Source organism: Oncorhynchus nerka, linkage group LG18 (genome assembly GCF_034236695.1).
Source record: "Oncorhynchus nerka isolate Pitt River linkage group LG18, Oner_Uvic_2.0, whole genome shotgun sequence".
Taxonomy (NCBI): domain Eukaryota; kingdom Metazoa; phylum Chordata; class Actinopteri; order Salmoniformes; family Salmonidae; genus Oncorhynchus; species Oncorhynchus nerka.
The window spans coordinates 76,572,671-76,598,893 of NC_088413.1; the positions used below are offsets into that span (position 1 = coordinate 76,572,671).

Here is a 26,223-nt window from a genome sequence, read left to right on the forward strand (position 1 = left end):
ACATCTGTTCCACATTCAGAGCTCCTTCAACTAGACATCTGTTCCGTATCAGAGCTCCTTCAACTAGACATCTGTTCCGTATCAGAGCTCCTTCAACTAGACATCTGTTCCACATTCAGAGCTCCTTCAACTAGACATCTGTTCCACATTCAGAGCTCCTTCAACTAGACATCTGTTCCGTATCAGAACTCCTTCAACTAGACATCTGTTCCGTATCAGAGCTCCTTCAACTAGACATCTGTTCCGTATCAGAGCTCTATCAGCTATTTTGACCCACTTTAGCTACACTGTAATACATACCTAATGGGAGATAGCCTATATGGGGATTTGCAAGTCATGAATTAGAAATACGTGTGAGTGCTGTTTGACTATAAATTGGCTGTATTGCTCTAAGCTAAGCTGAGTCAACCAGACCCTGCTGTGTTTACACAGCTTGGTCACTCAATATGTCAATCAGCTTTGGCCTTATATTGAGCACTGTGCTTTGGTTTCCAAGGATAGAAAGAGATCAAATCTGTGTATGTAAATCACATTATAACTATTTTTCTTTATAAAGCTCATTGAGGCTGATCCATATGTATTTAACTGTATCAATTGAACACTGTCTAACAGTATACCCATTTGGCTTCCATGGAGAGAAAGAGATCTCATCTTTATATAGATTACGAAAGGACCTTTGTTGATTCTTTGAGGTAGCGCCAGGACTAGCACTTCCTGTCAGGGGTAAAAAATAACAGACAACCAGCCATGGACCGATTTCTCAGACAAATCCCACTTTGAGTATTTGGGCCTGCTAGTGTGGGGGAAAAAACCTGGCACGGCACAGGAAGGAGTCTTTCCAAAATGGCCGTCGGTCTGGTCTGGGTTGGTAGTCAAAAAGATGACAACATATGATATAATCACACATCAACAAAGATATATCTCCTGTCTCGTGACCTACATGTGTCTCTGAGAAAAGTGTAATATGATGCGTTATTATAATTACCCCTGTCTGTCGCCCCGCAGGGTGAACGTGTGGCCTCTGAGGTCGGTAACAGAAGGTCTAATATCTCACCCTTACTCCACAACTGTCGCATGTAGCCCACTGTCTTTGGGTTCATTTGATCACAGATTGACAATGCGTTAGAAATCTCACGTTAATAATCTCACATTAATAATCCCTGGCTCGGTTGTCTTGCTATCCACGTCACTGTTATTCTCTCACTATTCTCCTCTGTCATTGAGCCCTGCTTTTCAACTACCCTTAGTCAGCCATAAATTATATTTGCCATAAACTAACTATCATGGTTATGTGTCCTACTGTGTCTATGTCCCTGTGGTTTTGCTGTGGGTGAGGTTTTAGACAGTGTTAACTGTACATCTCTCTGGCCTGTCCTTTCCTAAGGAGTGGGGACGCAGCCTTTAATTCAGATCGCTAGAATAATAGAATAGCTCAAATGGACCTATTAAACAGTCATGAAGAGATAATGTAATCCAGCCAGGCTCTGGAGAGAGAGGGAGATGGGAGAGGGGGAGAGATTAGAGGGAGGGAGGGAGGGAGGGAGAGGGAGATGGGAGTGGGGGAGAGATTAGAGAAATGGCGAGAGAGAGAGAGAGAGGTGCAAGAGATATATATATATAGAGAGAGAGAGAGAGAGAGAGAGAGAGAGAGAGAGAGGTGCAAGAGATATAGAGAGAGAGAGATTGAGGAGGGGCACGGTAGATAGGAGGGGAGACATTTAGAGGGAAATATTGTTATGTAAAAGCAGATTGTTGGAAAAGGAGGGAGGGAAGAGTGAGGAGAACATGTGATAAATTCAGTGGGAATGTGAAGAGTTGGTAGCTCACTGTATCCATGTTAATGATACATCCTCCTATAGACCGGGAGCTCCAAATATTGGCACAGTGACTCAATTGTTGTTGTTTTGGCTCTGTACACCAGCATTGCAATTTCTAAACGGTTCACCCAATATGGATGAAAATACCTGCACATTAACCTCATAGTCATTGTATCATTTCAAATCCAAAGTGCTGGAGTACAGAGCTGAAATACTAACCCTGTCAATATAGGAGGTGATCTGATTATTATTTAATTTTTGTATTATATAATGATTATTTTGTTTATGAAATGGGTTCACTGAATGAAAATGGAGTTCCAATAGAGTTGACACCAGCACTGGTTACCAGGTGTATTCATCACCAGGTGTGTTCATCACCAGGTGTATTCATCACCAGGTGTGTTCATCACCAGGTGTATTCATCACCAGGTGTGTTCATCACCAGGTGTGTTCATCACCAGGTGTGTGTGTTCATCACCAGGTGTGTTCATCACCAGGTGTGTTCATCACCAGGTGTGTGGTACAGTACAATAGTAGGGAAGAGATTTATCTGACAACTCTCTAATATGGGTATTTTCTCTTCACAGTCGCTGGAGAGCACTCGACGTATGCTGGCCATGGTGGAGGAGGTAAGGTCATCTTAACATTACACACACCACACAGTTTTCTTATTCAAATTGAGAGACGGATCTAATTTCCTGATAGAATGTAAGCGGCTGTATTTCCTTTTAAGGTGACTGGAGAAGTTTGGTGCGGGTTTGATTACATGAATTATACATGACATAGCACATCTCCTCACATCATAGAGCGTGACTCTGCCCAGTTGAGGGACTAGCATCACTCCTACTTCCCGGAAGACAAATGGTTGAGTAGTGATTTTTAAATGTACTGTCAATCTGTGGCTGTCTCTGTTTCCTGACTGCTTTAAATGGTACAGACAGACAGAGGATGGAGGGCCAATATCCCAGCATGTATTATGCATGAGTAGCTCTCAATGTGACTCCCCAGATGGTCTCATCTAGGGGATATAGGAACATACATCACCCTGCCTGTCTGTAAAGTAGAGCTGGACCATGGACAGCCAACACAGTCTATAACCCAAGGCCTCTCTATAGATTGAATATGTGTGGCCGTCGTTGTAGATGTATCTTCTTAGATATAGTATGTTGAGCTTCTTCACCAATAGCTTGGAGCTGTATCACAACCGGCCGTGATTGGGAGTCCCATAGGGCGGCGCACAATTGGCCCAGCGCCGTCCGGGTTTGGCCGGGGGTTAGGCCATCATTGTAAATAAGAATTTGTTCTTAACTGACTTGCCTAGTTAAATGAATATGGTAACGCTCCACCAGCTAAAGACCTGACGAGGGAGGGGTGGGGTTTATCAAAGGACTATGTGCATGAGAAGTATGTCATATATGCATAGTCACTTTAACCATATCTACATGTACATACTACCTCAATCAGCCTGACTAACCGGTGTCTGTATTTAGCCTCGCTACTTTCATAGCCTCACTACTGTATATAGCCTCTCTACTGTATATAGCCTCTCTACTGTATATAGCCTCTCTACTGTATATAGCCTCTCTACTGTATATAGCCTCACTACTGTATATAGCCTCTCTACTGTATATAGCCTCTCTACTGTATATAGCCTCTCTACTGTATATAGCCCCTCTACTGTATATAGCCTCTCTACTGTATATAGCCCCTCTACTGTATATAGCCTCTCTACTGTATATAGCCCCTCTACTGTATATAGCCTCTCTACTGTATATAGCCTCTCTACTGTATATAGCCTCTCTACTGTAAATAGCCTCACTACTGTATATAGCCTCTCTAATGTATATGGCCTCTCTACTTTTATAGCCTCGCTACTGTATATAGCCTCTCTACTGTATATAGCCTCACTACTGTATATAGCCTCTCTACTGTATATAGCCTGTCTACTGTATATAGCCTCTCTACTGTATATAGCCTCTCTACTTTTATAGCCTCACTACTGTATATAGCCTCACTACTGTATATAGCCTCTCTACTGTATATAGCCTCTCTACTGTATATAGCCTCTCTACTGTATATAGCCTCGCTACTTTTATAGCCTCGCTACTTTTATAGCCTCTCTACTGTATATAGCCCCACTACTGTATATAACCTCACTAGCCTCACTACTGTATATAGCCTCTCTACTGTATATAGCCTCACTACTTATATAGCCTCACTACTTTTATAGCCTCTCTACTGTATATAGCCTCTCTACTGTATATAGCCCCTCTACTGTATATAGCCCCTCTACTGTATATAGCCTCTCTACTGTATATAGCCTCTCTACTGTATATAGCCTCTCTACTGTAAATAGCCTCACTACTGTATATAGCCTCTCTAATGTATATGGCCTCTCTACTTTTATAGCCTCGCTACTGTATATAGCCTCTCTACTGTATATAGCCTCACTACTGTATATAGCCTCTCTACTGTATATAGCCTGTCTACTGTATATAGCCTCTCTACTGTATATAGCCTCTCTACTTTTATAGCCTCACTACTGTATATAGCCTCACTACTGTATATAGCCTCTCTACTGTATATAGCCTCTCTACTGTATATAGCCTCTCTACTGTATATAGCCTCTCTACTGTATATAGCCTCGCTACTTTTATAGCCTCGCTACTTTTATAGCCTCTCTACTGTATATAGCCCCACTACTGTATATAACCTCACTACTGTATATAGCCTCACTACTGTATATAGCCTCTCTACTGTATATAGCCTCACTACTTTTATAGCCTCTCTACTGTATATAGCCTCACTACTGTATATAGCCTCTCTACTGTATATAGCCTCACTACTGTATATAGCCTCTCTACTGTATATAGCCTCTCTACTGTATATAGCCTCACTACTGTATATAGCCTCACTACTGTATATAGCCTCACTACTGTATATAGCCTCTCTACTGTATATAGCCTCACTACTGTATATAGCCTCTCTACTGTATATAGCATCTCTACTGTATATAGCCTCGCTACTTTTATAGCCTCTCTACTGTATATAGCCTCACTACTGTATATAGCCTCACTACTGTATATAGCCTCACTACTGTATATAGCCTCTCTACTTTTATAGCCTCTCTACTGTATATAGCCTCGCTACTTTTATAGCCTCTCTACTGTATATAGCCTCACTACTGTATATAGCCTCTCTACTGTATATAGCCTCTCTACTGTATATAGCCCCTCTACTGTATATAGCCTGTCTACTGTATATAGCCTCTCTACTGTATATAGCCTCTCTACTTTTATAGCCTCACTACTGTATATAGCCTCACTACTGTATATAGCCTCTCTACTGTACATAGCCTCTCTACTGTATATAGCCTCTCTACTGTATATAGCCTCGCTACTTTTATAGCCTCGCTACTTTTATAGCCTCTCTACTGTATATAGCCCCACTACTGTATATAGCCTCACTACTGTATATAGCCTCTCTACTGTATATAGCCTCACTACTTTTATAGCCTCACTACTGTATATAGACTCTCTACTGTATATAGCCTCTCTACTGTATATAGCCCCACTACTGTATATAGCCTCTCTACTGTATAGAGCCTCTCTACTGTATATAGCCTCTCTACTTTTATAGCCTCACTACTGTATATAGCCTCTCTACTGTATATAGCCCCTCTACCGTGCTTTTACACCTGCATTATTTGCTGTTTGGGGTTTTAGGCTGGGTTTCTGTACAGCACTTTGAGATATCAGCTGATGTACGAAGGGCTATATAAATAAATTTGATTTGATTTGATTTACTGTATATAGCCTCACTACTGTATATAGCCTGTCTTTTTACTGTTGTTTTTAGTTCTTTACTTACCTATTGTTCACTTAATACCTTTTTTTATGCATTATTGGTTAGAGCCTGTAAGTAAGCATTTCTGTCACGCCCTGACCTTAGATCTTTTTAAGTCTCTATTTTGGTTTGGTCAGGGTGTGATTTGGGTGGGCATTCTATGTTCCTTTTTCTATGTTTTTGTATTTCTTTGTTTTGTTTTGGGTATGGTTCTCAATCAGGGACAGCTGTCTATTGTTGTCTCTGATTGGGAACCATACTTAGGTAGCTTTTTCCCACAGGGTTTTTGTGGGTAGTTCATTTCTGTTTAGTGTTTTGCACCTTTCAGGACTGTTTCGGTGATTCCTTTTGTTATTTTGTTATTAGTGTTCAGTTTTAATAAAGAAAGCATGAACACTTACTACGCTGCGCTTTGGTCCGATGATTCCTCATCTTCCGATGAGGAATACCGTTACAGTTTCACTGTAAAGTCTACATCTGTTGTATTCGGCGCCATGTGACCAAAAAAATAATTGATTTGATTTGATTTGTTATTACAAATCCGAGAATAGTGTGTTCTTTGTTCCAATATTGTTGTTCATTCACACATTGAAGATTGACATCAAAACATCACTTTTATAATTGTAACTCTTTCACAGCTATGAGGCTGGGTTGCGGTGATAAATAACATATTACTTTAGCTACCGAGGCATTGAGAAACCCGCCCCACCCACCCAGGTCAATACATTTCCAATTATCCTCTGCAGCACAGGAGCACTAACAGGGTGAGAGTCGAACAAGTGCTCTCCCTATGTTGTGTGGGCTTTGAAATCTTCAACACAAGGCTAATACAATCAGGCAAGAGTATCGGTGCAGGGAGAGTATCTGTTCAGCGCTGTTCAAATCAAACTTTATTTGTCACATAGACCTTACCGTGTGTTGACCTTACCGTGTGTAGACCTAACCGTGTGTAGACCTTACCTTGTTACCGTGTGTAGACCTTACCGTGTGTAGACCTTACCGTGTGTTGACCTTACCGTGTGTAGACCTTACCGTGTGTAGACCTTACCGTGTGTAGACCTTACCGTGTGTTGACCTTACCGTGTGTAGACCTTACCGTGTGTAGACCTTACCGTGTGTAGACCTTACCGTGTGTTGACCTTACCGTGTGTAGACCTTACCGTGTGTAGACCTTACCGTGTATAAACCTTACCGTGTGTAGACCTTACCGTGTGTAGACCTTACCGTGTGTAGACCTTACTGTGTGTTGACCTTACCGTGTGTAGACCTTACCGTGTGTAAACCTTACCGTGTGTAAACCTTACCGTGTGTTGACCTTACCGTGTGTTGACCTTACCATGTTACCGTGTGTTGACCTTACCATGTTACCGTGTGTAGACCTTACCGTGTGTTGACCTTACCGTGTGTTGACCTTACCGTGTGTTGACCTTACCGTGTGTAGACCTAACCGTGTGTAGACCTTACCGTGTGTAGACCTTACCGTGTGTAGACCTAACCGTGTGTAGACCTTACATTGTTACCGTGTGTAGACCTTACCGTGTGTAGACTTTACCGTGTGTAGACCTTACCGTGTGTAGACCTTACCGTGTGTAGACCTTACCGTGTGTAAACCTTACCGTGTGTAAACCTTACCGTGTGTAGACCTTACCGTGTGTAGACCTTACCGTGTGTAAACCTTACCGTGTGTAGACCTAACCGTGTGTAGACCTTACCGTGTGTAGACCTTACCGTGTGTAGACCTAACCGTGTGTAGACCTTACATTGTTACCGTGTGTAGACCTTACCGTGTGTAGACTTTACCGTGTGTAGACCTTACCGTGTGTAGACCTTACCGTGTGTAAACCTTACCGTGTGTAAACCTTACCGTGTGTAGACCTTACCGTGTGTAGACCTTACCGTGTGTAGACCTTACCGTGTGTAGACCTTACCGTGTGTAAACCTTACCGTGTGTAGACCTTACCGTGTGTAGACCTTACCGTGTGTAGACCTTACCGTGTGTTGACCTTACCGTGTATAAACCTTACCGTGTGTAGACCTTACCATGTTACCGTGTGTAGACCTTACCGTGTGTAGACCTTACCGTGTGTTGACCTTACCGTGTGTTGACCTAACCGTGTGTAGACCTTACCGTGTGTTGACCTTACCGTGTGTAGACCTTACCGTGTGTAGACCTTACCGTGTGTAGACCTTACCGTGTGTAGACCTTACCGTGTGTTGACCTTACCGTGTGTAGACCTTACCGTGTGTAGACCTTACCTTGTTACCGTGTGTAGACCTTACCGTGTGTAGACCTTACCGTGTGTAGACCTTACCGTGTGTAGACCTTACCGTGTGTAGACCTTACCTTGTTACCGTGTGTAGACCTTACCGTGTGTAGACCTTACCGTGTGTAGACCTTACCATGTGTAGACCTTACCATGTGTAGACCTAACCGTGTGTAGACCTAACCGTGTGTAGACCTTACCATGTGTAGACCTAACCGTGTGTAGACCTTACCATGTGTAGACCTAACCGTGTGTAGACCTTACCATGTGTAGACCTAACCGTGTGTAGACCTTACCATGTGTAGACCTAACCGTGTGTAGACCTTACCGTGAAATGGTTACTTACAAGCCCTTAACCAACAGTGCAGTTCAAGACATTTTTTACCAAATAGACTAAAGTTTTAAAAATTATCAAAAGTAACACAATAAGAATAACAATAACGAGGCTATATATGGGGGGACTGGTACCGAGTCAGTGTGCGGTTAGTTGAGGTAATCTGTACATGTAGGTGGGGGTGAAGTGACTATGCATAGATAATAAACAGTAGTACAGGTTAGTTGAGGTAATCTGTACATGTAGGTGGGGGTGAAGTGACTATGCATAGATAATAAACAGTAGTACAGGTTAGTGGAGGTAATCTGTACATGTAGGTGGGGGTGAAGTGACTATGCATAGATAATAAACAGTAGTACAGGTTAGTTGAGGTAATCTGTACATGTAGGTGGGGGTGAAGTGACTATGCATAGATAATAAACAGTAGTACAGGTTAGTGGAGGTAATCTGTACATGTAGGTGGGGGTGAAGTGACTATGCATAGATAATAAACAGTAGTACAGGTTAGTGGAGGTAATCTGTACATGTAGGTGGGGGTGAAGTGACTATGCATAGATAATAAACAGTAGTACAGGTTAGTGGAGGTAATCTGTACATGTAGGTGGGGGTGAAGTGACTATGCATAGATAATAAACAGTAGTACAGGTTAGTTGAGGTAATCTGTACATGTAGGTGGGGGGTGAAGTGACTATGCATAGATAATAAACAGTAGTACAGGTTAGTTGAGGTAATCTGTACATGTAGGTGGGGGTGAAGTGACTATGCATAGATAATAAACAGTAGTACAGGTTAGTTGAGGTAATCTGTACATGTAGGTGGGGGTGAAGTGACTATGCATAGATAATAAACAGTAGTACAGGTTAGTGGAGGTAATCTGTACATGTAGGTGGGGGTGAAGTGACTATGCATAGATAATAAACAGTAGTACAGGTTAGTGGAGGTAATCTGTACATGTAGGTGGGGGTGAAGTGACTATGCATAGATAATAAACAGTAGTACAGGTTAGTTGAGGTAATCTGTACATGTAGGTGGGGGTGAAGTGACTATGCATAGATAATAAACAGTAGTACAGGTTAGTGGAGGTAATCTGTACATGTAGGTGGGGGTGAAGTGACTATGCATAGATAATAAACAGTAGTACAGGTTAGTGGAGGTAATCTGTACATGTAGGTGGGGGTGAAGTGACTATGCATAGATAATAAACAGCGAGTAGCAGCAGTGTACAAAAGGGGTGGAGGTCAATGTAAATAGTCCGGTGGCCATTTTATTAATTGTTCAGCCGTCTTATGACTTGGGGGTAGAAGCTTTTGAGGAGCCTTTTGCTCCTAGACTTAAGTGCTCTCTTTGACTGATGGGGTGATGTTACGTTTTATAGAGGTTGTGAATGTGGTTAGTGTTGGGTTATCCATCTGTCTGATGTAATGTTGTCAGCTCTGCCTTTGGCCTATAGACTAGCTTTACTCAGCCCCAATAAACTGAGTTACCCACTGAGCCGCCCTGTTATGAAGCATTATAACACTCTCGTCTAGCTTTACTCGGCCCCAATAAACTGAGTAACCCACTGAGCTGCCCTGTTATGAAGCATTATAACACTCTAGTCTAGCTTTACTCAGCCCCAATAAACTGAGTTACCCACTGAGCCGCCCTGTTATGAAGCATTATAACACTCTCGTCTAGCTTTACTCAGCCCCAAATAAACTGAGTTACCCACTGAGCCGCCCTGTTATGAAGCATTATAACACTCTTGTCTAGCTTTACTCAGCCCCAATAAACTGAGTAACCCACTGAGCCGCCCTGTTATGAAGCATTATAACACTCTAGTCTAGCTTTACTCAGCCCCAATAAACTGAGTTACCCACTGAGCCGCCCTGTTATGAAGCATTATAACACTCTCGTCTAGCTTTACTCAGCCCCAATAAACTGAGTTACCCACTGAGCCGCCCTGTTTTGAATAACTCTAATAATGTTGTCTGAGATGACATAGATTTTCCTGAGGTTTATCTCATTTATCAAAGAGCTTTATCTGTAGCTACAGTAAATACATCACTTGACCTGCGATGATGCCGGTGGGACCACCTATTTAACATGCAGTGAAGCATCAGGCATACATTTCACCTATTTAACATGCAGTGAAGCATCAGGCATACATTTCACCTATTTAACATGCAGTGAAGCATCAGGCATACATTTCACCTATTTAACATGCAGTGAAGCATCAGGCATACATTTCACCTATTTAACATGCAGTGAAGCATCAGGCATACATTTCACCTATTTAACATGCAGTGAAGCATCAGGCATACATTTCACCTATTTAACATGCAGTGAAGCATCAGGCATACATTTCACCTATTTAACATGCAGTGAAGCATCAGGCATACATTTCACCTATTTAACATGCAGTGAAGCATCAGGCATACATTTCACCTATTTAACATGCAGTGAAGCATCAGGCATACATTTCACCTATTTAACATGCAGTGAAGCATCAGGCATACATTTCACCTATTTAACATGCAGTGAAGCATCAGGCATACATTTCACCTATTTAACATGCAGTGAAGCATCAGGCATACATTTCACCTATTTAACATGCAGTGAAGCATCAGGCATACATTTCACCTATTTAACATGCAGTGAAGCATCAGGCATACATTTCGGTTGAATATTTCAATCCAAAGATTTAAACATGTCACGCCTGCTTCTTCTGCCTCTATGAGACTATTATAAAGTCTGTTATATCAGGACTCTGTGGAAGTGGTGGAGGGAGAGAGCAAGAGGAAAATAATCAATGCTGCTGGTTGGTGGCTATCTCCAGACAGACGGACGGATGGACGGACGGACGGACGGACGGACGGACAGACAGACACACCTCGAGCAAGATAGTCCAGATTGTAGAATTGAGAAAAATGTGGCCAATATTTGAGTGTGCAAACAAGGTGACATTGACAAAAGCTGAAAACTTTGCACCCGGTGCAAACCATACACAACACATATATGGTGAAAACACTTCTGAAATCTGGCCTGGCCTTACTGAATGGTTGGTGGGACAGTATAGCAATGCCTGTCTAACACACAGTAATACTGTCTCCATGTAATTGGGTCATTGTGTAAAATTTAACCGTAAATAATACATGTTGAAAAGAAGCATCTGGTGCCATCAAGTCTATTTCCGTGCCTCATAGGCCCACTTCCTCCTCATTTCCCATATCTATGAGTGTGTTTGCTAGCTGTATTGGAATTACGTGTACTAAATCATACACGCCATGAATATCATACGTCATGCAACTGACTCTGGCTGACAAATGGCTGAGCAGCGAGGGGATACAGGGGAGGGGGGCTGGGCGAGGTCATTGTCATAGCGACTGAAGGTCAGTACAGGAGACGGCGATAAAATCGATGACAATTGCTCCCGAGTCACTAAGATTTATCTCTCTCTCTCTCTCTCTCTCTCTCAATGAGTCCATCCTCCTATAGCTCCGCCCTCTGCTATATACCTGATGGTTCATTAGTGTAGGATTCCAATGAGCTCATCCTCCTATAGCTCCGCCCTCTGCTATATACCCGATGGTTCATTAGTGTAGGATTCCAATGAGTCCATCCTCCTATAGCTCCGCCCACTGCTATATACCCGATGGTTCATTAGTGTAGGATTCCAATGAGTCCATCCTCCTATAGCTCCGCCCACTGCTATATACCCGATGGTTCATTAGTGTAGGATTCCAATGAGTCCATCCTCCTATAGCTCCACCCTCTGCTATATACCTGATGGTTCATTACTGTAGGCAATAGTAAGTCACTGTGCAGATGATGTGATCTATAAAACATCTCATCTTCCACACAACAGGGCATGAATAGATTCCTGTGATTTAGAAATCAGTGCTATTTTCCATGTATCTAGTAGGAGGGTCAAACTAGCCTTGTCCATAGAGGACAGGGCATATGAGCCTCAGCCTCATATTTCATAAACAGCTGACCTTGCAAGTTATATGACAGCGGTGCGGCCCATCAACAGCTGTGTGATGTCATTACGGTGGTCTTCATTCAACTTTTGACCTCTTATCTAATTATGGCCCTGGAGTGCCTGGGCTGCGTACAACATGGCTCTCTCTCTCCTCCCAGGGCTCTCTCTGTCTCCCCCCAGGGCTCTCTCTGTCTAGTCCAGGGCTCTCTCTGTCTAGTCCAGGGCTCTCTCTGTCTAGTCCAGGGCTCTCTCTCTCCCCCCTCAGGGCTCTCTCTGTCTCCCCCCAGGGCTCTCTCTGTCTCCCCCCAGGGCACTCTCTCTCCCCCCTCAGGGCTGTCTCTCACCGCAGGTGATTCAGCCCGTTATCAACCTGAAGCCTGGGAGTCATAACAAGCAGAGTAAGGTGTTTGAAAAAGGTCTCAACCTTCTAAAAGACATGAACGTGGCCTGTGACACTATATTACCAGTCAGTTTGGATTGATGTTATCGGTCATCTCACTGGGCCTGTTTCTCTACATTTACAGAATGTCAGTCTATCTCTTATCCAGAGCTACGTACAGTCAGTACATTCATCTTCAGACAGCTAGGTGGAACAACCACATTATCGCAGGCATATTAAGTACATTTTTCCTCAATAAAGTAATTTATCAGCCAAGTCAGCGCTAGTAAGAAAATACTAGGGTGCGAGGGATAGTTCAAGAAAGGCAAGACACACTTCTTCTGTGTTGTCTCTCTGGTTCTCAGTTCATCTTTCCTTGATTCCTCACATCCTCTTTCCTCGCCTCCTTTTCTAAACACATTGGAGAAGAAGGTCCAAGGGCAGAAACCTTGATTCCTCACATCCTCTTTCCTCGCCTCCTTTTCTAAACACATTGGAGAAGAAGGTCCAAGGGCAGAAACCTTGATTCCTCACATCCTCTTTCCTCGCCTCCTTTTCTAAACACATTGGAGAAGAAGGTCCAAGGGCAGAAACCTTGATTCCTCACATCCTCTTTCCTCGCCTCCTTTTCTAAACACATTGGAGAAGAAGGTCCAAGGGCAGAAACCTTGATTCCTCACATCCTCTTTCCTCGCCTCCTTTTCTAAACACATTGGAGAAGAAGGTCCAAGGGCAGAAACCTTGATTCCTCACATCCTCTTTCCTCGCCTCCTTTTCTAAACACATTGGAGAAGAAGGTCCAAGGGCAGAAACCTTGATGGGAAACATCCATCAATTGGTTGAAATGGAGCTGAGGAGATAATATGACAGGAATCACAGAAAGGTGATTGATATGGAGCTTGAGGAGATAATATGACAGGAATCACAGAAAGGTGATTGATATGGAGCTGAGGAGATAATATGACAGGAATCACAGAAAGGTGATTGATATAGAGCTGAGGAGATAATATGACAGGATCCACAGAAAGGTGATTGAAATGGAGCTGAGGAGATAATATGACAGGAACCACAGAAAGGTGATTGATATGGAGCTGAGGAGATAATATGACAGGATCCACAGAAAGGTGGTTGAAATGGAGCTGAAGAGATAATATGACAGGAATCACAGAAAGGTGATTGATATGGAGCTGAGGAGATAATATGACAGGAATCACAGAAAGGTGATTGAAATGGAGCTGAGGAGATAATATGACAGGAATCACAGAAAGGTGATTGAAATGGAGCTGAGGAGATAATATGACAGGAATCACAGAAAGGTGATTGAAATGGAGTCCAACAGCCCTGAGAAGGTCAAGCATCGATCTGATCCCAAGGCGCTGGCCCGTACATTAATAACCCTTTGACCTTTGTTCCTCTCCCTGTTAAGGAACTCCTATAAACCCACCAATGGAATTGAATGTAGGTTTTGTGAGGTTGTTTTGCGGCTTGTTAATGGTGTCAGCATATGTCCAGTATTCTGTGTGTAATGGGGCCGGGGAATTCAGTGTATGCCTGAGGGGTTGTGGTGTGTGCGCGTGCGTGCGTGTGTGCGCGTGCGTGCATGTCTCTTTCCATTCCTTGGTATGCGTGCGAGCAACAATAATTTAAATCACATGAGAGGGGCTCCCGAGTGGCGCAGCGGTCTAAGTTACTGCATCTCAGTTCGAATCCAGGCTGTATCACAACCGGCCGCGATTGGGAGTCCCATAAGGCGGTGCACAATTGGCCCAGCGTCGTCTGGGTTTGGCCGGTGTAGTATGTCATTGTAAATAAGAATTTGTTCTTAAGTGACTTGCCTAGTTAAATAAAAGTTTTTTTTTTTTTTAAGTCAGGCTGTTGGAACCTCTCTGAGGAAGTGCAGTTCTGTCATTGACCAATCAGGGAAAGGGAAACCTGGTTGGATCTGCAACACAGCATATTAATTAGTTTAGTGTAAGCTTCTTGGTCATCCTTATACCTGTTGTGTTCTGAGTCAATTTAATATATCACTGTATCATACCTTCTCTAAAAGCAGATATGATAATACACTCTTCAGGGTTTTTCTGAAATCAAATAGGATCATTTTATTTTATTTCAATAGAGCCTTGTTTTGCCCTAAGGAGGCAATGTTACATCTCCCACCATAGCTCTATGAGTTCCTCTGTACTTCAGCACTAGTATCATCACTGCATCACCACTGAACTGTATTTCACATTGACTCTATCCAGCCATGTATTTAGAGAGATGGGACATTGAGGTTTCTGCATTATGAGGCATTTACATAACACTACAAAATGATATGGCGGCCATGTTATCTCCCCATTAACATGACATGGGGAATATTTAAATGCCATGAAACTGGATTTCAAGGATAGATGCAGCAAAGGGTGAAATCCAACATGACCAAACAATGGAATTGCCATGGAAACACGTGGGGGAAAGATCCTGAGTCTCCTCATTTGTTGTTTATATATTGTACACATATTGTTTATATGTGTATTTGACATTATGTTGAGGTAATAATGGGAGTATAATGCTTGTGTGGATGTCAACCCCAACACATGTTCGGGTCATCATTACCAATCAACTGTATTCCAGTTAAAAATGACATTAACAACCACCACCGATTTCTGAATGCTAGCTATGCTAATCGACAATATACAGACAGGAGTTGGCATTTAGAAGTCACTTCTTCTAAACCTGACAAGGGACAACATGTTGTATCCAAATCAGGCTTAAGTATCCACATTTTGTGTCTGGTACAATACATAAATCGTGACGGATTTGACAAATATCCACTTTGTTAGATCCATTAAATAAAGGTTAAATAAACATAATTACAGAAAAAGAAAAGATTTGTTGAATGTGTGCCAATCTGGTCAATGGAGCGTCTGACCCCTGACCTCTTTTACTGGGTCTATTAGAACCATATTCAACATTCTAAACGTTGTCCCAACTCTCTAGGTACATGGCTCTGACTCGATCTACGACCCACGGCCACTCGGTCATCGCTCGTCCATATATTTATATGTATATATTCTTAATCCGTTCCTTTAGATGTGTGTGTATTAGGTAGTTGTTGTGGAATTGTTAGATTACATGTTACATTTTGCTACACTGTCAGAACTAGAAGCACAAGCATTTCACTACACTCGCAATAACGAATGCTAACCATGTGTATGTCACCAGTAAAATTTGATTTGATGTCCCATATATATGATCTCATGTCTGGATCAATACCTGTTGAGAAACTGATCGCATTAACTCAGTGTCCCTCCATTTAATAATAATGATGATAATATATATATTATATTTCTCTTCTGTTCACACTGAACTGTTTTATCTCACCTCTTCTTCTCTTCCTTCCCCTCTCTTCTTCCTGTTTTATCTCACCTCTTCTTCTCTTCCTTCCCCTCTCTTCTTTCTGTTTTATCTCACCTCTTCTTCTCTTCCTTCCCCTCTCTTCTTCCTGTTTTATCTCACCTCTTCTTCTCTTCCTTCCCCTCTCTTCTTTCTGTTTTATCTCACCTCTTCTTCTCTTCCTTCCCCTCTCTTCTTCCTGTTTTATCTCACCTCTTCTTCTCTTCTGCTCACACTGAACTGTTTTATCTCACCTCTTCTTCTCTTCCTCTCTTCCTTCCCCTCTCTTCTTCCTGTTTTATCTCACCTCTTCTTCTCTTCCTTCCCCTCTCTTCTTCCTGTTTTATCTCACCTCTTCTTCTCTTCTGCTCACACTGAACTGTTTTATCTCACCTCTTCTTCTCTTCTTCTCTTCCTTCCCCTCTCTTCTTCCTGTTTTATCTCACCTCTTCTTCTCTTCTGTTCACACTGAACTGTTTTATCTCACCTCTTCTTCTCTTCCTTCCCCTCTCTTCTTCCTGTTTTATCTCACCTCTTCTTCTCTTCTGCTCACACTGAACTGTTTTATCTCACCTCTTCTTCTCTTCCTCTCTTCCTTCCCCTCTCTTCTTCCTTTTTTATCTCACCTCTTCTTCTCTTCCTCTCTTCTTCCTGTTTTATCTCACCTCTTCTCTTCCTCTCTTCTTCCTGTTTTATCTCACCTCTTCTCTTCCTCTCTTCTTCCTTTTTTATCTCACCTCTTCTTCTCTTCCTCTCTTCCTTCCCCTCTCTTCTTCCTTTTTTATCTCACCTCTTCTTCTCTTCCTCTCTTCCTTCCCCTCTCTTCTTCCTGTTTTATCTCACCTCTTCTTCTCTTCCTTCCCCTCTCTTCTTCCTGTTTTATCTCACCTCTTCTTCTCTTCCTTCCCCTCTCTTCTTCCCCTCTCTTCTTCCTGTTTTATCTCACCTCTTCTTCTCTTCCTCTCTTCCTTCCCCTCTCTTCTTCCTGTTTTATCTCACCTCTTCTTCTCTTCCTCTCTTCCTTCCCCTCTCTTCTTCCTGTTTTATCTCACCTCTTCTTCTCTTCCTTCCCCTCTCTTCTTCCCCTCTCTTCTTCCCCTCTCTTCTTCCTGTTTTATCTCACCTCTTCTTCTCTTCCTCTCTTCCTTCCCCTCTCTTCTTCCTGTTTTCTCACCTCTTCTTCTCTTCCTCTCTTCCTTCCCCTCTCTTCTTCCTGTTTTATCTCACCTCTTCTTCTCTTCCTCTCTTCCTTCCCCTCTCTTCTTCCCTGTCTTTCTGACCCGGGGTCTGTAGAGTAAAGATGCTGGTATCAGGACTCTGGTTATGCTGGATGAGCAGGGAGGTAAGTTCCTATAGAGACACAATATTACACTCTAAAATTCTGTTCACTTTCCCAAATATCCCAGGTTTCCCAGAAATCCTGGTTGGAGGATTACGGAATTCCTGCTTAATATTCTCTCCTTATTCCGGGAATCTTCTAAATCGGGATTTTAGGAAAAACAGTTCGGAAAGTATTCAGAACCCCTTGACTTTATCCACATTGTGTTATATTACAGCCTTATTCTAACATGGATTTGAAAAACAACTAATTCTCATCAATCTACACACAATAAACCTTAATGACAAAGCCAAAACAAGTAAAAAAAAACAAACAGATACCTTATTTACATAAGTATTCAGACTCTTTGCTATGAGACTCGAAATTGCGCTAAGGTGCATCCTGTTTCCACTGATCATCCTTGAGATGTTTCTACAACTTGGTTGGAATCCACCTGTGATGAATTCAATTGATTGGACATGATTTGGAAAGGCACACATTTGTCTATATAAGGTCCCACAGTTGACAGTGCATGTCAGAGCAAAAACCAAGCCACGATGTCAAAGGACTCCGAGACCGGATTGAAGGTCCCCAAGAACACAGTGGCCTCCATCATTCTTAAATGGAAGATATTTGGAACCAAGACTCTTCTTAGTGCTGGCCGGCCAGTCAAACTGAGCAATCGGGGGAGAAGGGCCTTGGTCAGGGAGGTGACACAAAACCCGATGATTACTCTGACAGAGCTTCAGAGTTCCTCTGTGGAGATGGGAGAACCTTCCAGAAGGACAACCATCTCTGCAGCACTCCACCAATCAGGCCTTTATGATAGTGGCCACTCCACAGTTAAAGGCACGACAACACGCTTGGAGTTTGCCAAAAGGCCCCTAAAAAAATTCCCTGGTCTCATGAAACCAAGATTGAACTCTTTGCCCTGAATGCCAAGCGTCACGTCCGGAGGAAACCTTGCACTATCCCTACGGTGAAGCACAGTGGTGGCAGCATCATGCTGTGGGAATGTTTTTCAGCTTCGGGGAGCGGAAGACTAGTCGGGATTGAGGGAAAGATGAACGGAGCAAAGTACAGAGAGATCCTTGATGAACACCTGCTCCAGAGCGCTCTGGACCTCAGACTGGGGCGAAGGTTCACCTTCCCACAGGACAACGGCCCTAAGCATACAACCAAGACAACGCAGGAGTGGCTTTGGGACAAGTCTCTGAATGTCCTTGAGTGGCCCAGCCAGAGCCCGGACTTGAATCCGATCAAACATCTCTGGAGAGACCTGAAAATAGCTGTGCAGATGTGCTCCCTATGCAACTTGACAGAGCTTGAGAGGTTCTGCAGAGAAGAATGGGAGAAACTTCCCAAATACAGGTGTGCCAAGCTTGTACTGTCAAACCCAAGAAGACTCAAGGCTGTAATCGCTGCCAAAGGTGCTTAAACAAAGTACTACATAAAGGGTCTTAATACTAATGTAAATGTGATATTTCAGTTGATTTAATTTTTCTAAATTTGCAAAAAATTCTAAAAACCTGTTTTTGCTTTGCCATTATGTTGTATTGTGTGTCGATAGATGGCGGGGGGGGGGGTACTTTTGAATCGATTATAGAATAAGGCCGTAACCCAACAAAATGTAGAAAAGATCAAGGGGTCTGAATACTTTCTGAATACTTTCCCGAAGTATAGTCAGAAAGTTAAAAGCACCATGGTTTTGTAGTTCTGTTATTTCTATAATACTGTATATAGTGTATGAACTGTTTTCTGTCTTGTATCTTTATTAGAGGTATAGTACATTTTCTCAGTAAACAGTAATAATGACCTGTTGTATCGAGGTGAAGAAAGCTGTTGATTGATAACACATCCTCTTTACTGAGAGGACACACTGATCCGTTATACTAGTAGTAGTGACAAAACATCGCAATTGACTTCCACTCAAAGAGGACACATTTGTAGAATCCCTGAGTTTAGGCTTCGGTTAAGGAAATGGATCCTTGTGGAAGCTTGATAGTACTGGTTGGTTAGGTGGGAGAAGCAGCTTGATTGTACTGGTTGGTTAGCCAGGAGAAGCAGCTTGATAGTACTGGTTGGTTAGCCAGGAGAAGCAGCTTGATTGTACTGGTTGGTTAGCCAGGAGAAGCAGCTTGATTGTACTGGTTGGTTAGCCAGGAGAAGCAGCTTGATAGTACTGGTTGGTTAGGTGGGAGAAGCAGCTTGATAGTACTGGTTGGTTAGCCAGGAGAAGCAGCTTGATAGTACTGGTTGGTTAGGTGGGAGAAGCAGCTTGATTGTACTGGTTGGTTCGCCAGGAGAAGCAGCTTGATAGTACTGGTTGGTTAGGTGGGAGAAGCAGCTTGATAGTACTGGTTGGTTAGCAAGGAGAAGCAGCTTGATAGTACTGGTTGGTTAGGTGGGAGAAGCAGCTTGATTGTACTGGTTGGTTAGCCAGGAGAAGCAGCTTGATAGTACTGGTTGGTTAGGTGGGAGAAGCAGCTTGATAGTACTGGTTGGTTAGCCAGGAGAAGCAGCTTGATAGTACTGGTTGGTTAGGTGGAAGAAGCAGCTTGATAGTACTGGTTGGTTAGCCAGGAGAAGCAGCTTGATAGTACTGGTTGGTTAGGTGGGAGAAGCAGCTTGATTGTACTGGTTGGTTAGGTGGGAGAAGCAGCTTGATTGTACTGGTTGGTTAGCCAGGAGAAGCAGCTTGATAGTACTGGTTGGTTAGGTGGGAGAAGCAGCTTGATTGTACTGGTTGGTTAGGTGGGAGAAGCAGCTTGATTGTACTGGTTGGTTAGCCAGGAGAAGCAGCTTGATAGTACTGGTTGGTTAGCCAGGAGAAGCAGCTTGATAGTACTGGTTGGTTAGGTGGGAGAAGCAGCTTGATAGTACTGGTTGGTTAGCCAGGAGAAGCAGCTTGATAGTACTGGTTGGTTAGTCAGGAGAAGCAGCTTGATAGTACTGGTTGGTTAGGTGGGAGAAGCAGCTTGATAGTACTGGTTGGTTAGCCAGGAGAAGCAGCTTGATAGTATTGGTTGGTTAGCCAGGAGAAGCAGCTTGATAGTACTGGTTGGTTAGCCAGGAGAAGCAGCCTAACCAGAAACAGACCTCAGTAGCTGCCATTCAGAATATGCAGCAGACTGAGAAGTTCAACTAAATAGACTTTCTCAGTTGAATGGACAACATCTCTTCAAGTCTATTCTTGACCCAAACTGCTACAGACCTATATCTATCCTACCCTGCCTTTCTAAGGTCTTCGAAAGCCAAGTCAACAAACAGATTAACGACCATTGCGAATCTCACCATACCTTCTCTGCTATGCAATCTGGTTTCAGAGGTGGTCATGGGTGCACCTCAGCCACGCTCAAGGTCCTAAACGATATCTTAACCGCCATCAATAAGAAACATTACTGTGCAGCCGTATTCATTGATCTGGCCAAGGCTTTCGACTCTGTCAATCACCACATCCTCATCGCAGACTCGACAGCCTTGGTTTCTCAAATGATTGCCTCGCCTGGTTCACAAACTACTTCTCTGATAGAGTTCAGTGTATCAAATCGGAGGGTCTGCTGTCCGGACCTCTGGCAGTCTCTATGGGGGTGCCACAGGGTTCAATTCTTGGACCGACTCTCTTCTCTGTATACATCAATAATGTCACTTTTGCTGCTGGTGAGTCTCTGATCCACCTCTACGCAGATGACACCATTCTGTATACTTCTGGCCCTTCTTTGGACACTGTGTTAACAACCCTCCAGGCAAGCTTCAATGCCATACAACTCTCCTTCCGTGGCCTCCAATTTCTCTTAAATACTAGTAAAACTAAATGCATGCTCTTCAACCGATCGCTCCCTGCACCTGCCCGCCTGTCCAACATCCCTACTCTGGACGGCTCTGACTTAGAATATGTGGACAACTACAAATACCTAGGTGTCTGGTTAGACTGTAAACTCTCCTTCCAGACCCACATCAAACATCTCCAATCCAAAGTTAAATCTAGAATTGGCTTCCTATTTCGCAACAAAGCATCCTTCACTCATGCTGCCAAACATAACCTTGTAAAACTGACCATCCTTCCAATCCTCGACTTCGGCGATGTCATTTACAAAATAGCCTCCAATACCCTACTCAACAAATTGGATGCAGTCTATCACAGTGAAAACCGTTTTGTCACCAAAGCCCCATATACTACCCACCATTGCGACCTGTACACTCTCGTTGGCTGGCCCTTGCTTCATACTCATCGCCAAACCCACTGGCTCCATGGCATCTACAAGACCCTGCTAGGTAAAGTCCCCCTTATCTCAGCTCGCTGGTCACCATAGCATCACCCACCTGTAGCACGTGCTCCAGCAGGTATATCTCTCTGGTCATACCCCAAAACCAATTCTTTCTTTGGCCGCCTCTCCTTCCAGTTCTCTGCTGCCAATGACTGGAACAAACTACAAAAATCTCTGAAACTGGAAACACTTATCTCCCTCACTAGCTTTAAGCACCAACTGTCAGAGCAGCTCACAGATTACTGCATCTGTACATAGCCCACCTATAATTTAGCCCAAACAACTACCTCTTTCCCTACTGTATTTATTTTATTTATTTATTTTGCTCCTTCGCACCCCATTATTTTTATTTCTACTTTGCACATTCTTCCACTGCAAATCTACCATTCCAGTGTTTTACTTGCTATATTGTATTTACTTTGCCACCATGGCCTTTTTTTGCCTTTACTTCCCTTATCTCACCTCATTTGCTCACATCGTATATAGACTTGTTTATACTGTATTATTGACTGTATGTTTGTTTTACTCCATGTGTAACTCTGTGTCATTGTATGTGTCAAACTGCTTTGCCTTATCTTGGCCAGGTCGCAATTGTAAATGAGAACTTGTTCTCAACTTGCCTACCTGGTTAAAAAAAGGTGAAATAAAATAAAAAATAAATAAAAATTAGACCTCATTTGAATGGCATCACATGGTTTCCTGGCAGTGAGAAAGACAGTCCCGGAGAAGCATCAGAGCACTGAATGTGAGGTATAGAATAATGTCAGTGAGGTATAGAATGATGTCAGTGAGGTATAGACTGATGTCAGTGAGGTGTAGAATAATGTCATTGAGGTATAGAATGATGTCAGTGAGCTACAGAATAATGTCAGTGAGCTATAGAATAATGTCAGTGAGGTGTAGAATAATGTCAGTGAGGTATAGAATAATGTCAGTGAGGTACAGAATAATGTCATTGAGGTGTAGAATAATATCATTGAGGTATATAATGATGTCAGTGAGGTGTAGAATAATGTCAAGGAGGGATAGAATAATGTCAGTGAGGTGTAGAATGATGTCAGTGAGGTATAGAATAATGTCAGTGAGGTATAGAATGTCTTCTTGCCAATGTCCAGTCTCTTGACAACAAGGTTGATGAAATCCGAGCAAGGGTAGCATTCCAGAGGGACATCAGAGACTGCAACGTTCTCTGCTTCACGGAAACATGGCTTACTGGGAAGACGCTATCTGATGCGGTGCAGCCAACGGGTTTCTCCACGCATCGCGCCGACAGAAACAAACATCTTTCTGGTAAGAAGAGCGGCGGGGGCGTATGCCTCATGACTAACGAGACATGGTGTGATGAAGGAAACATACAGGAACTCAAATCCTTCTGTTCACCTGATTTAGAATTCCTCACAATCAAATGTAGACCGCATTATCTTCCAAGAGAATTCTCTTCGATTATAATCACAGCCGTATATATCCCCCCCCAAGCAGACACATCGATGGCTCTGAACGAACTTTATTTAACTCTTTGCAAACTGGAAACCATTTATCCGGAGGCTGCATTCATTGTAGCTGGGGATTTTAACAAAGCTAATCTGAAAACAAGACTCCCTAAATTTTATCAGCATATCGATTGCGCAACCAGGGGTGGTAAAACCTTGGATCATTGTTACTCTAACTTCCGCGACGCATATAAGGCCCTGCCCCGCCCCCCTTTCGGAAAAGCTGACCACGACTCCATTTTGTTGATCCCTGCCTACAGGCAGAAACTTAAACAAGAGGCTGCCACGCTGAGGTCTGTCCAACGCTGGTCAGACCAATCTGACTCCACACTCCAAGACTGCTTCCATCACGTGGACTGGGACATGTTTTGTATTGCGTCAGATAAAAATATTGACGAATACGCTGATTCGGTGTGCGAGTTCATTAGAACGTGCGTTGAAGATGTCGTTCCCATAGCAACGATAAAAACATTCCCTAACCAGAAACCGTGGATTGATGGCAGCATTCGCGTGAAACTGAAAGCGCGAACCACTGCTTTTAATCAGGGCAAGGTGTCTGGCAACATGACCGAATACAAACAGTGCAGCTATTCCCTCCACAAGGCTATTAAACAAGCTAAGCGTCAGTACAGAGACAAAGTAGAATCTCAATTCAACGGCTCAGACACAAGAGGCATGTGGCAGGGTCTACAGTCAATCACGGACTACAAGAAGAAACCCAGCCCAGTCACGGACCAGGATGTCTTGCTCCCAGGCAGACTAAATAACTTTTTTGCCCGCTTTGAGGACAATACAGTGCCACTGACACGGCCTGCAACGAAAACATGCGGTCTCTCCTTCACTGCAGCCGAGGTGAGTAAAGACATTTAAACGTGTTAACCCTCGCAAGGCTGCAGGCCCAGACGGCATCCCCATCCGCGCCCTCAGAGCATGCGCAGACCAGCTGGCCGGTGTGTTTACGGACATATTCAATCAATCCCTATACCAGTCTGCTGTTCCCACATGCTTCAAGAGGGCCACCATTGTTCCTGTTCCCAAGAAAGCTAAGGTAACTGAGCTAAACGACTACCGCCCGTAGCACTCACTTCCGTCATCATGAAGTGCTTTGAGAGACTAGTCAAGGACCATATCACCTCCACCCTACCTGACACCCTAGACCCACTCCAATTTGCTTACCGCCCAAATAGGTCCACAGACGATGCAATCTCAACCACACTGCACACTGCCCTAACCCACCTGGACAAGAGGAATACCTATGTGAGAATGCTGTTCATCGACTACAGCTCGGCATTCAACACCATAGTACCCTCCAAGCTCGTCATCAAGCTCGAGACCCTGGGTCTCGACCCCGCCCTGTGCAACTGGGTACTGGACTTCCTGACGGGCCGCCCCCAGGTGGTAAGGGTAGGCAACAACATCTCCTCCCCGCTCCTCAACACGGGGGCCCCACAAGGGTGCGTTCTGAGCCCTCTCCTGTACTCCCTGTTCACCCACGACTGCGTGGCCACGCACGCCTCCAACTCAATCATCAAGTTTGCGGACGACACAACAGTGGTAGGCTTGATTACCAACAACGACGAGACGGCCTACAGGGAGGAGGTGAGGGCCCTCGGAGTGTGGTGTCAGGAAAATAACCTCACACTCAACGTCAACAAAACTAAGGAGATGATTGTGGACTTCAGGAAACAGCAGAGGGAACAGCCCCTATCCACATCGATGGAACAGTAGTGGAGAGTGTAGCAAGTTTTAAGTTCCTCGGCATACACATCACAGACAAACTGAATTGGTCCACTCACACTGACAGCGTCGTGAAGAAGGCGCAGCAGCGCCTCTTCAACCTCAGGAGGTTGAAGAAAATCGGCTTGTCACCAAAAGCACTCACAAACTTCTACAGATGCACAATCGAGAGCATCCTGGCGGGCTGTATCACCGCCTGGTACGGCAACTGCTCCGCCCTCAACCGTAAGGCTCTCCAGAGGGTAGTGAGGTCTGCACAACGCATCACCGGGGGGCAAACTACCTGCCCTCCAGGACACCTACACCACCCGATGTTACAGGAAGGCCATAAAGATCATCAAGGACATCAACCACCCGAACCACTGCCTGTTCACCCCGCTATCATCCAGAAGGCGAGGTCAGTACAGGTGCATCAAAGCTGGGACCGAGAGACTGAAAAACAGCTTCTATCTCAAGGCCATCAGACTGTTAAACAGCCACCACTAACATTGAGTGGCTGCTGCCAACACACTGTCATAGACACTGACCCAACTCCAGCCACTTTAATAATGGGAATTGATGGGAAATGTTGTAAATATATCACTAGCCACTTTAAACAATGCTACCTTATATAATGTTACTTACCCTACATTATTCATCTCATATGCATACGTATATACTGTACTCTACATCATCGACTGCATCCTTATGTAATACATGTATCACTAGCCACTTTAACTATGCCACTTTGTTTACTTTGTCTACATTCTCATCTCATATGTATATACTGTACTCGATACCATCTACTGTATGCTGCTCTGTACCATCACTCATTCATATATCCTTATGTACATATTCTTTATCCCCTTACACTGTGTATAAGACAGTAGTTTTGGAATTGTTAGTTAGATTTCTTGTTGGTTATCACTGCATTGTCGGAACTAGAAGCACAAGCATTTCGCTACACTCGCATTAACATCTGCTAACCATGTGTATGTGACAAATACAATTTGATTTGATTTGATTTGTGTAGCAATAGGCAAATATAAAGCATTCACATCCACCTCCTGTGTTCAATTGGACTTACTGGATTGTTTCAACAGAAATATATAAATAGATCAAACGATCATATCCACTCTATCGGTGGTATTTCTATCTGCAACATTCAGTGCTTTGCTTCCTGAGTAATGTTGCTGACTTCCTGCTCGCTGCAATACTGAGATTATTGACCATCTAAAAAACGCTCTACAAGTTCTGTCTATCTGAACATCAGACCACCAAAACCCTCCCCCACCACAACAGGCATATATACTCACTAACACACACACATCTACACTCACACACCTCAAGACACACACACACACACACACACACACACACACACACACACACACACACACACACACACACACACTGGGGGGTGATCAGTCATGTATGTGTCTTGAGGTA

At 43.6% G+C, this 26,223-nt stretch overlaps 1 protein-coding gene across 2 annotated transcripts in view; it reads left to right on the forward strand.

Moving 5' to 3' along the window:
* The window catches only part of LOC115133269 (synaptosomal-associated protein 25-B-like), a 72,814-nt gene that overhangs the window by 39,422 nt on the left and 7,169 nt on the right, over positions 1-26,223 (forward strand). For both annotated transcript variants that reach the window (XM_029666331.2, XM_029666332.2), the window contains exons 3-4: positions 2,405-2,446; positions 17,276-17,324. In XM_029666331.2, the coding sequence (XP_029522191.1) occupies positions 2,405-2,446; positions 17,276-17,324 (91 nt within the window). The remainder of the gene's footprint in view (positions 1-2,404; positions 2,447-17,275; positions 17,325-26,223) is intronic.